The sequence below is a fragment of the Kryptolebias marmoratus genome, linkage group LG8, assembly GCF_001649575.2.
Source record: "Kryptolebias marmoratus isolate JLee-2015 linkage group LG8, ASM164957v2, whole genome shotgun sequence".
NCBI classification, from domain to species: Eukaryota; Metazoa; Chordata; class Actinopteri; order Cyprinodontiformes; family Rivulidae; genus Kryptolebias; species Kryptolebias marmoratus.
The window spans coordinates 26554390-26567696 of record NC_051437.1 but is presented as its reverse complement, the minus strand read 5'-3'; the positions used below and the strand labels follow the sequence as shown (position 1 = coordinate 26567696).

The window sequence follows — 13307 nt, the reverse complement described above, 5'->3', positions numbered from 1 at the left end:
ACACACACATTGAGCCAGTACCTATAGTATACCAACATTGGTATCTATAATATTGATATCTTGATTGAGCCGCCCACCCCTAATTTTTGAGACCAGGTAACAAATTAATCCCAGTTTTAAGCAAGACACTGTTTCAAAAGCATTTCTTTTGTCAAAAAGTATTTATTGAATTGTCTTATCATCACAGCGCGGCAGGCAGACTGAACTGGAGCGAAAGGAAAACCAAAGACGATGAACATTACACGTAAAACACCTTGAAATTTTAATTAGACATTTTTCTACTTTGAAATGTTCAACTAGTTTGGAAAAAAAATGACAGTCCTCCAATCATTTGTAAACATCTACAGGTCGGCAAACAATGACAATAACAAACCATGATGAAATAAATAACAGATTTTCCTCTGATCCAGTTTTTCTGTTTCTGTTTAACCGGGTTGTGAATCTAATCGCACTGCTAGCTTTAATTGTTATCACTGTTTGGTTAAAACCTAAGACAAACTTACAGGAAGTAAAAGTTGTCTAAATATTTTCTTGTGTTAGTGTTTACTGCTGGGAGTTTCAGTCGGCTGTTTGTTGTATTTAGTAGTCTTTGGTTTCTGTGCTGGAGGAGACCACTTTCCCGTCCACCAGGGTCTGTGTGACGGTCATCACTTTGGTCTTCTGCACAACCGTTTTCTGCTCCTCCAAAGCATCCTGAATCCTAAAGAAAAACATGCATATTCAGTCAGTTTGAAGTTGTTTTTTATCTGCAGTATGTGAAAGTATATGACACAAGAATCTACAGAAACATGATCCCACTCACCTAAAGTCTTCGCCATCAAGCAGGCGCCTGTATGTCGCAATCTCAGCCTCCAGCTTCATTTTTATGTTCAGCAGGGACTCGTAATCCTGCGTCTGCATCTGGATGTTGTTGCGCAGCTGTGTGAGCTCCGCCTCTAGACCCAGGATGAGGGAGTTGAGGGACTCGATCTCCATGTTGTAACGCAGCTCCGTGTCCCTCAGCGTTCCTTCCAGGGAGGCTTTCTGTCAGGACGAAAAAGGGGTTAAATTTTAACAGGCTCTGCGTGGACAGCACCATGGCGACAGGTCACTGGAGTGCGAAGCTTTTGTCAACAAAGTGAAGGCAAGCGACCTGAAGTGAGAGTGCTGAGTTGGACATTGTTGTGAAGGAGGATAAGCTTGTGCTGAGGTAAATGAAGTATGTGCTGACTACATGCTTCTCACCAGGCTCCTCTGTGACTCCAGTTCAATCTCCAGGGTTTGGATCTGTCTGCGCAGATCTGTCAGCTCTGTATGCGCACCCTTCAGGGCTTCTGTGTTCTGGGTCACCTGACTCTGCACTTCTGTTATCTAAATAAGGGATCGAAATAACAAGGATTCGTTAATCCCTTGAGAAATGTCAGGATTACTTTCAAACAATGTGCTTGATAAGCTTTTGTGAATCGTTTACCTGAGATTCGTGCCACGCTTTGAGTTCTTCCTGGTTCTTCTTTGCCATGTTCTCATATTTGGCTCTAATTTCTGCCATGATCTGAGATAGATCTTGACCCTTGGGAGCGTCAACATCTACGTGGACACCGGACTTGGCGATCTGGTTACGAAGCTCCATAACCTCCTGAAAAAATAAACACACAACGGGCTCAGGTTTTAGCAAACAAATCCATAAGCTATGCTTCATTTTTATTACCAAAATATTTCATGAACCACTGGGCAAATTCTGATGAAACTTGCAAATATTAATCACCTGATGTAACAGTCATTCACAACACATGACATCTGACATCATGACATCTGGTGATATCACATGAGACTGCACATAACTTTGTTTTTAAGGTTTGACTAAAACAGCTTAAATTTTATCATTTCTCAACCCGAGATGATCTTAGTCTAAAACTGATATAGAAAGAGTTGGGTGATATGCATTCCTCCTTTCCTATGATTTATCTGCTTAACAAAAGTGCATAAAAATCCATCTTTTAATTTAAATAAACTGAGTTATTTTTTTAGATGACAGTTCTTATTGAACTGTGACCCAGCCGTGACTCCAAGCTTCCTGCAACCACAACCACACACTATGGTCAGGTAAATATACAGTGGAATTATCTAAATTCCTATCTGGGTCCCTAAACATTTAATTTAACATTTCCCTCAGTAAACAAATGGTTGTGTTTTGGCTTTATGCGCTCAAATCACAATAATTTTAATTCTGTGGTGCAACTCTGTTGCCAAATGCGGACTGTAATGAGTTTTACGATGAGGCTTCCCACAGAATTCACATATAAATATTTTAAATGTCTTAAGAGACGTACATGTCAAGCTTTCTCACGCCTGTTTTTACAAACACACTGCAGTCTGGTCAACCGTGACTGACTTGTTTGTGCAACTTAAGCAGTCAAGATGGGGCTTAATATGATGAGCTCGTATACAAATATTTATAAAGATCCTCAAAGGGTGTGGATGTTTGCTAAAAACACGTGATGATCCCTGTTAAGGACGGTCGATTGCGTAGTCACAGGATGGGAACCTTTGTCCGACTTTTAAATGCGATAAACTCACATTTTCGTGGTTCTTCTTGAGGTGGATGAGCTCTTCTTTCAGGGTTTCGATCTCGCTCTCCAGGTTCAAGCGGCTCAGGTTGGTGTCGTCGATGAGTTTCCTCAGACCGACTATGTCAGCCTCAACGGACTGGCGGATGGCCAACTCAGACTCGAATCTGAAAAGCACAAATTGGGACAGTTAGGATCACTTTAAAACCCTGGAGCAGCTGATCACACTCAAAGCCTGAATTAGCTTGGTTCAAAGTAAATCTTCTCATTGATGCACCTAATTCAGAAATCTAGTCGAGTGTGAGTGTGCTTCGAGTTATTATGTGGCCAGTGTACAACTAGCCAGCTGTGTTTGCCTACACATTCATAACACTTCTTCAGTGTCGCCACCAGCAATGATGGAAGGGTGATGAATAATGACTACAAGACAAATGACTGCCTCCTTAGATTACGACAGGATTTATTCACCCTGCAGCCAATTCTGTAGTAAAGCAGGGTGTGTCTGCAGCTGTCTGGTTTTGTGTTTTACAGTCTCATTAGTCTTACTTTACTCTGAAGTCATCGGCAGCCAGGCGAGCGTTGTCGATATTCAGGACCAGTCGGGCATTGTCAATGTTGGCGTCAAAAATCTAGAATGGGTTAACAAAAAGAAAAGAAAATTAATAGAAATGACGATATTGATAAAAAAGAGATGAAAGACACAATAATTCATATACAGTGGGTTGTAAAAAAGACATCCTATGTGTTGGGGTTTTATCTTTTCTTGCATTAATTTCATTTTTAATGCTCGCTGCCATGAAAGGTGGGTGATCATGTATGTACCTTTGAATGTGTGTGCTTGTTTGTTTGTTAGCAAAGTCTATCACAAACCAGTACATGGAATTTATAGAACTATGTTACTGAACAGAAAGTATTCAGTGGAGGTACATCTACAGTCAAATGATTTTTGGAGTTAACCTGATTCAACGTGGCTGTCACAGTTAATTGATTAGCAAACTCCAAAATCGCTATAACTTGGTCAATTTTACAGATATTGAGCTAAAATTTGGTATGGTGGTAGCTGAGAGTCCCCCATCATAGATGTTGAGCACTAATCGATCATGCGAGTCCCTTGTTTTAAACTTTGACATGCAAAGCAATATGTATTTTTTCAATTAAAGAAGCCTGGAAACAGAAGTTTAAAAGTGAAGTATATAAAATTTATTTTGTATTAGAATGAAAGTTGTATCTGTTTTCCAACTGGCAGCTAGCCTAGCTTTTATACAACACTAACATAGCTAGCAGCAGCAGCCCAACGTAACTTAAATTGAAGTATATTTTTCCATTTGCGTGGGTTTTATTTTAAGTAGCAACAGGATTATTGTCAGAGAACAAATGTCACTGTCTAGATGGATAACCAAGGACAGTACCAGCATGGCAAGAGTGTTTGTTTAAGCAGTTCTGGCACAGTTGATAAGGCTGGTATGGATGTCAGGGAGGCAACCAGGTGACAAAGTCCAGGAGCCAATAAGCAGCTGCCAGGCAGCTGCTGAAATACAGGATCTATCCTGTTAACATTTGCATCAGGGAGGTGGTGATGAGGGTAGCTTTGTATGTGTGTGTGTGTGTGTGTGTGTGCGTGTCCAGTCATGGGATTGCATGGGCATATTTGCATGGGTAGTTGACTTTATCTGTTGGTCTTTTTTTAATGTTGCCGTGAGAGTTGCGATTTCTCAGATAAGGGCACCATTTGGGCAATTATTTGCATCACACCATACAAAAATAAGTCTGTTTTGACCTTGGACTGTTTGGATAAACTAAGGCACTCTGCTGAATAAATCTAATTTCAACAAGTGCTCATTCTTGCGTAATAGTTTGAGAATGATAAGATCATGGGAAAAAGCCAGTGAACTCCCTTTTCAAACTTTTTGCGTTTCGTTTGACCTTGTTTCAAAAACATTGTTACTGACCTCGACGCTGCTAACACAGAAAAAGATTAGAAAACACTCCTCCTTGTCCACATTTCTCACAATGAAATATTGTTGGAAAATAATCTCTGAATGCTGAAGGACATCTGAAGACACAAAATATTTAAGATTTATTTTTTCCTAAAAGAAAACTAAGACTGCAAGCTTATTTAGAGACTAAATCGGATACAACTTGTGATAAATGGTTAACCTATTCAAATGTATTTAAAGTAATCCTTTTACTTTGAGTTCATAAATCATTTAGTGGTAAATGTACTTATCAGTTACTCATAAAACAGATCATAAATGGTTTTAAGTTGACACAAAATAGTTTATAAATTTAGTCTTTTTTATTTTTCCTTATCAGTTTCGGGTATATGTGTACACAGAAGTAATGACTGCATCATATAATATGTAAGGACCCTACTATATTTTGTCCCATTACACCACTGAAGAAAGAGGAAATTGATGCTTAAAATTAAAATTCGTGGGTCTACGTGTTGATTTCAGTTCCTGGAATTCATTTTGTTTTCCTGTCTCTGTGACCCCTGACGCTCCAACATTCCTCCTCCATACTGTTTCCGGTCCAGGCCTCGGCCCCCCTGGTTCTCACAGTAGGAGAAGATACAGACAAGATGAAGCCCTTACTAACTATGTTATTTTTAATATGTTTGTGAAACAAAATACCTTCTGGTGTTCATTTATAGTGCTCTTTAAGCCAAGAGTTTCACAGCATCTCATTCTGGTTTTCATTTTTCAGTTCATCAAGCTCACTCATTCCCATTATTAAAGCCCCCCCCTCACTTGCTTTTTGTTCAGCACTTATTAATTAACTTCACATTCCTCTGTCTGCCCTCTCCATGCCCCCGTTTCTTACCTTCTTCCTCAGGTCGTCCACGATGGCCTGGTACTTGCTGTAGTCTCTGAAGTCGGGTCCGCTCTTCTGCAGGGCTTCCTTGATCTGGATCTCCAGCTTCTGGTTGGCCTTCTCCAGGTTCCTCACGGTGTCCAGGTAGCTGGCCAGCCGGTCGTTCAGGTTCTGCATGGCAAACTTCTCGTTGCCCATGATGTCTGCGCTGTTCCCACTCACCTGGATGCTGCTGGAGAAGCCCCCTGCTCCCATCCCGGCTCCCATCCCAGCTCCCAGTGAGCTTCGGACGGTGGAGGAGACACTGACCCGGGAGCCACCGGCCCCACCATGGATAGACTGGGCCTTGTAGATGGGAGCAGAGGTACGGGTGATGGACATGCCAGGAGCCCTGCTACTAGTAGAGGATCGCACAGAGTATGTAGTTTGCCTTGAGGTTTGCATGATTGCTGTAGAGTGTGAGACTCAGTCAGACACACTGTGAGGAAGAGAACGAGGCACAGGCTGGGCAGACAGAAACTGGAGCTCACAGACACGAGGCAGGAGGAGAAGAGAGGCTTTTTTCCCTATTTAAACCCCCTGGGCCTACAGGTCCGCCCTTTAAACCACTCCCCCCATTTACCCTGTTGCCTCCCTTTTTTCCAACCGCAGAGCTGCTCAGGACATGCCTTTGTCCTCCCTCCCTCCCTTCCTCCCTCCCGCCAAAGTTACAAAAGTTTGTGGACATTCAATAACGGGGAGATTTGTAAGGATTTGGGAAGGTTTTTAGATATTTTTTTATTGGACAAGAATTTAGAGCAGAAACCTTCATGAGCTTTTTCATTTATTGTGACCAACAACAACACCCTTAAAGCAGCTTTGACCAGTTTCAAAGCAAAAATAACACCAGCATAGTGTCTGTGACTTTTTACTTTGAGGTCAGACTCTTGTGTTTACACTTTCTACACATGGCCAGTATATGATCTGTCACAATAATTGTAAGAAAACAAATAAATAATTGCATAAACGCCCGCATTAGCTGTCTCAGTCCACTCTGAAAAAAGTAGTTTCATTTAAACTTTACTCAAATGGTCTTATTTCTGCATGTTTATAAGCATTTTAATAGATAGGATGATATCATGTCTCACAGTTCAAGTGATCAGAACACCTGGTTTGGATAAGACACATAATTATACTGACATAAAGTGCTTGTTCTCACCTGGTTTCCACTCATTTCTATGCAGTAGTAAAGTACATCTCTATAGCATCTAAAATTATACATTGTGTCAGTAAGAAAAATTGGAAAAGAAAAAAAGATTTTGTTAACAAATAGTTTTGAGTCTAATTACTATAGCTGGACAAGAAAAAGTAAAATAAAATGAGTGTTTTAGAAGCATTATATGGTCCCAGATGTTCTGTACGGTGTTTGTTATCTGTCCAGTCTAGCCGGATGTGTGTCTGATTGCTCCCTCCCATAAAGGATATGGTCAAACAAAGGAACAATTCCACAGTATACTTAGTAGATACACGGCAACAAAGACTTTCTACTCCAGTAAACATATTTCAGAGGCCCCCCTGCTGGTTTTTAACACAAGCACATTCCACAGATTCAGTCTCATACTTGGCTTGTACAGGGATTAAAATCTTTTCAGTCTCATTTGTTAGTTTTGTGTTGCCATAACCTTCAAAATAAGTACGTTTCACAACGTACCTGTTTTTGTTACGGTTTAAAAATCAGTTTTCCAATGAAAAAGCTATTAAGCAACATCAGTTTAGATTTGGAAATAGGAAAATTGTTTCCACGCAAGGTCTGCTCTGTTCTTGGATAACAATTCAATGTAACGATTTTACATCTTAGTTCAGTTTCTGCTCCAAGTTCTTTCTTTTTTGTTGTGTTGTTTTACAAGAAGGACCATACAGCAGGATATTACAGTCCTCCTGAAGAAACTGAAACAACTATCGTGCTGCCGTTGAGAATAAAACCAAAAGCTTCCAGTGAAGCGAAGTATTAAAGTGACTTCATGAGAAAAATCCTTCAAAATGTATTATGATACATATAATACAACACTTTGAAATGCTGAAGTGCTTATATTCACCAACTGCTATTAATGGTGGTTAGCTTAAAAGAAACAGAGCTAAAAATCAGACAAAACAAAACCATGTCTTTTTCACTAAGGTAAAGATGACACATTCTGTAGTCAGGAAGCAGACAGTAACGAACATCAGTCACGCAAGCTCTTTTTACAGTTTAAATATTTTGGGGGGTATTTTGTCTGGTCCTCATGCCTGCCACGCCACACAAAGAAAACAAAGATTAAGTTGCAGTGAAGATAGTGTGTAAAACAGTCATGTCATGATGAATGATGGAGAACAGCTTTTGCTTTTATGGTTTTCCTTGGAAACTAAAAAATTAAATGGTTTGTTACTTCGTGGCTTGACGTCTACACAAGCTTTTTGAATTACTTCTATACATGGTAGCAATTACTACTTATAACTGCCAAATTTAAGTCTTTTTATTTCATTAATTGACTTGGGTTCTGTTTCTACAGACATCATGCTGGAAGATCAACAAAACGTAATAACAGAGGAGGTACTTGAATCGAAATGAGTTTTACAGCAATGTTAGTTTATTTACTGAGTTTTATGGTCCCAAAACTGGATTAAAAAGCAGTCGACACAAAACTTATAATGTGCTTGAGCCGCCTGACAAGCATTAATATTGGCTGAAGTTGAGGTTATTAAAAGACTTTGCCCCCTTCAAAGATTTGCATGTGAGAAAATGGATAAATGATCCAAATCGACTGCTGTCTATTTCATATCCTTCTGTAACAAATTACCTGGTTGGGTGCAGGAAACCAGGTGTTGTAGTGAAGAATGGTTGCAAGTTTAAAGTTTTAAGTATCAAAAGAATCCATATGAGTACACAGGTGAACGTACTACTGTTTTACAATATTAAACAGTTTTAAAAGTTTTAAAATCAAAAGATTTTTAAACTTTTTAATTTTATCTTAAGATGAACTAATGTGGCTCAGGAAAAGTCAGTTGATCGTTTTCATTTTCTTCTTTTTATTTTCTCTTTCACTTTTGTTCGATTTTCCACAGCTGTCTTCACAGTAAGAGACCCTTTTTTTACTTTAACACACAGTGAGCGGCAAGATAAACAAAAGCTACAGATTGTTTTACTCAATAAAACAATCACTTTCAGTTGAGTGATAAAATCTTTGCGTAAGTCTGTTCAGCTCCCTCGACACTGTATTATAATTTAATTTATATCCTGGGGTTCTGTGAAGCCACAAACCAGTCTGCTGTCAGTGAGACATTCACTTACTACTTTTCTGTTTGTGCATCTCTCTGTTTGGTTACAAAGGTCATGTTTGCTCTTAGTTTGGAGTTAATACAATCACTTGCAGCAGAGTTTGATCTCGTGAACATCTGACTGTGCTGAAACTTCTTTTTCGGGAGAGACCTGCCTTTTTTGGCTTGATCAGATCTGTAGAACTGTGGAGTTGTTGTTCAGCCGAACCATCCTTCTTCTAGTCTGACCTCAGTGGTCAGAACACCCACAAAATGAGCTAAATCAGAGAAGGCCTGACAGAAGCAAAGAATGGGAGCTAAGAAGTCTTATTGACAGTTCTGGCCAAGGGATTGTGAAGTTTCTGGACCCGAGTGAGAAACTGGCCGACCTCTTGGCTATTTAACTTTCAACAGCTCATTCATTAGCAGGAGAAGCTGTTAAAGATGGTCTCAGTGGACCTCTTGTTGGAAGTCCAACTTTTACCATAACTGTCAGTTACATTTAATCACACATGCACTCAAATGGAAAGTTATCTGATGGCACTGTATCTCTGAATGTGCCATCTCTGACTGGATACTAGAATATGCATGACTATCCATACACTCACAATGGCACTGCCAGTGTGAAGAAGCTCATGATGACTCACTGGGGGGTATTAAGGGGCACACAGATGGTAATCATATAGGCACAGGCATTTTTCAGGTGTGTGTAACAGTCCAACCAGGTGCAGTGGCCCAGTGTCAGTGCCAATGACTCATGGGTTTAATATGAGACACGAGATCTGGTCCTGGAAGTGTCTGTGATGGCATTCCAGGATGTGTGAGAACACAACAAAAGCAGACACAATATCAGGGAGTAGTTTATAGATTGTACTCATGATTAAAGGCTACTGTGGGCAAATAAGGCTCCAGGTGTCAACTTCCAGACAAAATAACTCTGAAAAGTGTTTTTTATAAAGATAATACGTCTGAAGAAAGTGCAAATTAAAGAGACAGCTGAAAATACATGAAGTCTGCCAACTGTTAACAGAGTTTAGCATGTGGTTGTCACATTTGAAATCAGGGTGTTGTCTTTGCACAAAGACTCTTGGTTTATTGGAAAGGACTAGACAGATCTGACAGAGGTCAGGGGTCAGCGGTCTGCTTATTGTCAGGTTAGAACAGTTAGCCTGTGGTATTCAGGGTGGGGCACTGAGGAAAAAAAGCCAAATATGTGAAAACAGGGTGTGATAATCACATGTTGCTGAATTACTTAATTTATAAGTAAACATAACCCTAAATCTGATTAGATTACAACTTCCAATATAACTACATTAGTTGCACTGGTAACTGTTTTTTTATTACATTTATTTAAAATGGAATAATGCAGCCAAAATGTGGAGGTTCAGTTCATCCTTTATGCATTAAGACATGTTTTGACGAACTGGTGAGATCAGATAACTTCAAACTTTGGGGTAATTTAGCCTATGTTGATAAGATGTAGGCATTGTGTCTTCTGCTGTTTTTCAAAACTACTAAAATGTACTGTTTTTGTTGTTTAGGGTCAAGCTTTTGTTAATATTTTGGCCATTAACACTTTGGGTCAAGGTGGCTTCATTTATTCTCATTGGAGTTGTCAGTTGCTTTGATAAAAGCATCCAAGCATTAAACTAAATGTAAATGTTTAATAGTTTGAGTCTGACTCTTCTGATTTGACTGATTGTTCTGCTGAGAAATCCAGTTTTTACCATGATATGGATTAATTCTACTTTCAACAGTTTCATTATCTCTTATTTTAGCCCAAAATATGGATTGGTAAATGGTCAATATTTGATATATTTGGGTGTCTTGAAGACCACGCTGAACTGATTTTATTTTAGTTCCTTTGACTTTGATGAAGCACAGACTGGACAAGCACGTGGTAAGAGTGGTGTTTCTGTGTCAGGGATTATTGGGAGGTCAAATATGTTGGATAATATGTTGACAGCAGTTTGATTTTAATGGCGCTGACTAGGTGGATTAGGGTGGAAATCTGAATTCACCTGTAAATTAAAATTGTTACTTATCTGGTACTGACAAAGTATGTATCTGATACATCCGGTACATTTTATGTATTGCTAACCAGCTCTCTTCTCTGTCAGGATAACTGTAAGTTAGTGTCTTTTAAAGGGTTTACAGTCACCAATATATGTGTTCAAAGTGATGCAAACCTTTAGTCGTACCTGATGCCAGTGATTTTAAATGTAATTTATTTCATGCATTTTTTATAATGCGTTTCTTCACACACAGCAATTGTAATCTGTACAATCATGAGAGGATTTAACCTTTGTTTTTGTTCATTCAAGGCTTGAACAAAGAGATGATTAGTTAAGAGCCAAAAGACAGGAAACACATAAAATTACCTTTACACTTTCCATATTTTTATAATACTGTTTCATACAATCTGGATTATTTGAGCTAATAATTTAGGTATTGCTATTTAAAATCACAGAGATCGAGATGGAAAGGAAACATTTAGATGTAAAAAGGGGGGACTGTGTTGGGAAACAAGGCATATATTTTAAAAAGGAAGAATGTGACAAAGGTTCATTCAACGGAGGAAAACCTGACCTGGTATTCTTGTGTGACTGTGAACTCGAATATGTAAGAATGTTATTGGATGCTTCAGATAAGGCCTATAGAGGGTGTGTTGGGTCTTGGTAAATACTTTAGGGTGGAGGTTAAACTATTATGGATGAGCATTGTTTAAGCAATCAGAGTGTAACAGTTTCATAACAAGATGAGCTCATTATCTGACTCCTCACCTATAGACTTTCTTTTGCATGTACGTGCTAATGACATTTACTGTCGACGTGACTCTCTTTCCCTCCCTTACTTACTGTCTTTCAGTCTCTCAAACATTCTTAGCCACTGTGTCTCCTCCTTTTTCCTTTCTCAGCCCACATTCCCGCTTAGTAATTGCTCCCAGAATGCCTCCCTGTGATGCACAACGCTCCAGAAACTTCCAAACTGGGTCTTTACTGTGCTTCCATGGTGATGAGAAACAAATTTGTTATATTTCACTTTGAGAAAGTGCTCTGCTCAGCCCTTTATTGTACAAGACCCTGCTGTGAACACATGATGGACCTCTGTAGGAGCTTCTTGGCAAACACCCGTGGTGTAGTTGACACACCACATTTCACAAGCTCATGGAAGAGCACAGTGCAGTAGCCTCTATCCAATTCTTCAGAGTTCTCCTCCATGTCTGAGCAGCTGGGCTGCATGTTTTTTTGACACAATGGGTTCATTTGAGTGGACAGGCACAGTGTGAAAATGTTCTGCAAGAGCTCTCAGTCTCAGTCAGCAGTAAAAAAAAAATGAAAAGGAGGAGGAGAGAAAGAATGACCACTCTTTGGTCGAAAGAATGCTGTAACTGGCACAGTCCGACAAAGAAAGAGCCATTGATTGAGATGTTTGAGGCTAAAATGTGCTCCTGTCTACAACAAAGGCTCTTCATGTAAATACCTCATATCCAGAGTGAAAGTTCAAGATTATTTTTATTGATAATTTTAGGTGAAACTGTGCTTCTCATGAAGGTGGTTTATAATAAAAATACTCTTTCTCGCTTTCTTCCTTTTGAAAGTCCAGACAACAAAAAGTTCAGTCTCTAATTGGAGGTACTTATCAAAGGTTTCATCATTTAAAGGCATACAGCTCTGGTTTGTGTCAGGAATGATGTAAATACATGGCATGACATAAAGAAGGGATCCTGTACTTCATTTAAAATGTTTCATATAATCTATAAGATGATGGTATCTCATTTTGATGCAGTTTTTAGGCTTTTTAATGGTAAAAACTTTAGCATTTTAAAACATTTAAGAAAAAACCCCAACTAATTTAGTGCATTCCGTAAAAACAGTAAAGCATTACATTTTTTCCCCCGCGTTTCCATCGGCCTCAAAGCCTGCATTTATATTTTTCCATAGCAACAACTTTTTCGGAGGCCGGGTCTATTTCAGGTACAGTGACTGACTCATTCCTCCCAAGTAATTACCTCCTTGCTGACCAGATGCTTTCTCGATGATTGTATAGTTAATGAAATGTGCAAGAAGGGAGGCTGCTTCAGGGAAATCCCACTAAAACAGGGGTATCCCCATACGAAGGAAACACGCCATATCCCTTCCCCTCTGAACTGCCCTCCAACGCCCACATGTACACACATCTGTGAGCCATTAAGTTTTCCTTTAGCTTCTCAGCTCTTTACTGTCTTTCTTTCCATCCAATTCTTTCCATGCCACGCCATTGTGGACGTAAAAGGTTTCGTTCCGTTCAAAATGGTGGAAAAACTATCGGTTTTCTTCACTTTACTAGACTTCACCTCTTTAATTTGCAAAGAAACGCAACAAGTGCTTCCTCACACCACGACACAAAAAGAAAAACCATGAGATTAAAGACAGGGAGCAAAACTGGAGGGAACAATATTGCGAGCCAGTTGGAGGACTTGATAAATGTCACACGCGTTCACGAGTTGCAGCATATCTGTATGAAAATGTGAAATGGCAATCTGCAACCACGTCAAAGGCTCTCGAATGGTGCAGATGTCTGGTCGTAGAGGAATTCATCTGTCTGGCAACCATATGTTGGCACGTCGGGAAGCCATCCAGCAGACCATACGCTGACCTCCTGGAAAATACCCCCCTGACAGTCCTCCCTTGT

At 39.6% G+C, this 13307-nt stretch overlaps 1 protein-coding gene across 1 annotated transcript; it reads right to left on the bottom strand.

Annotated features, from left to right (window-relative positions):
- Nucleotides 1-146: 146 nt before the first annotated feature.
- krt18a.1 (keratin 18a, tandem duplicate 1) lies at nucleotides 147-5915 on the bottom strand. Its single transcript, XM_017411344.3, has 7 exons — nucleotides 5370-5915; nucleotides 3093-3175; nucleotides 2557-2713; nucleotides 1451-1615; nucleotides 1225-1350; nucleotides 803-1023; nucleotides 147-700 (listed from the first exon to the last, which is right to left on the bottom strand). Exons 1-7 carry the CDS (start codon nucleotides 5802-5804, stop codon nucleotides 580-582), a joined length of 1308 nt encoding a protein of 435 aa, XP_017266833.1. The 5' UTR covers nucleotides 5805-5915; the 3' UTR covers nucleotides 147-579.
- Nucleotides 5916-13307: the final 7392 nt, after the last annotated feature.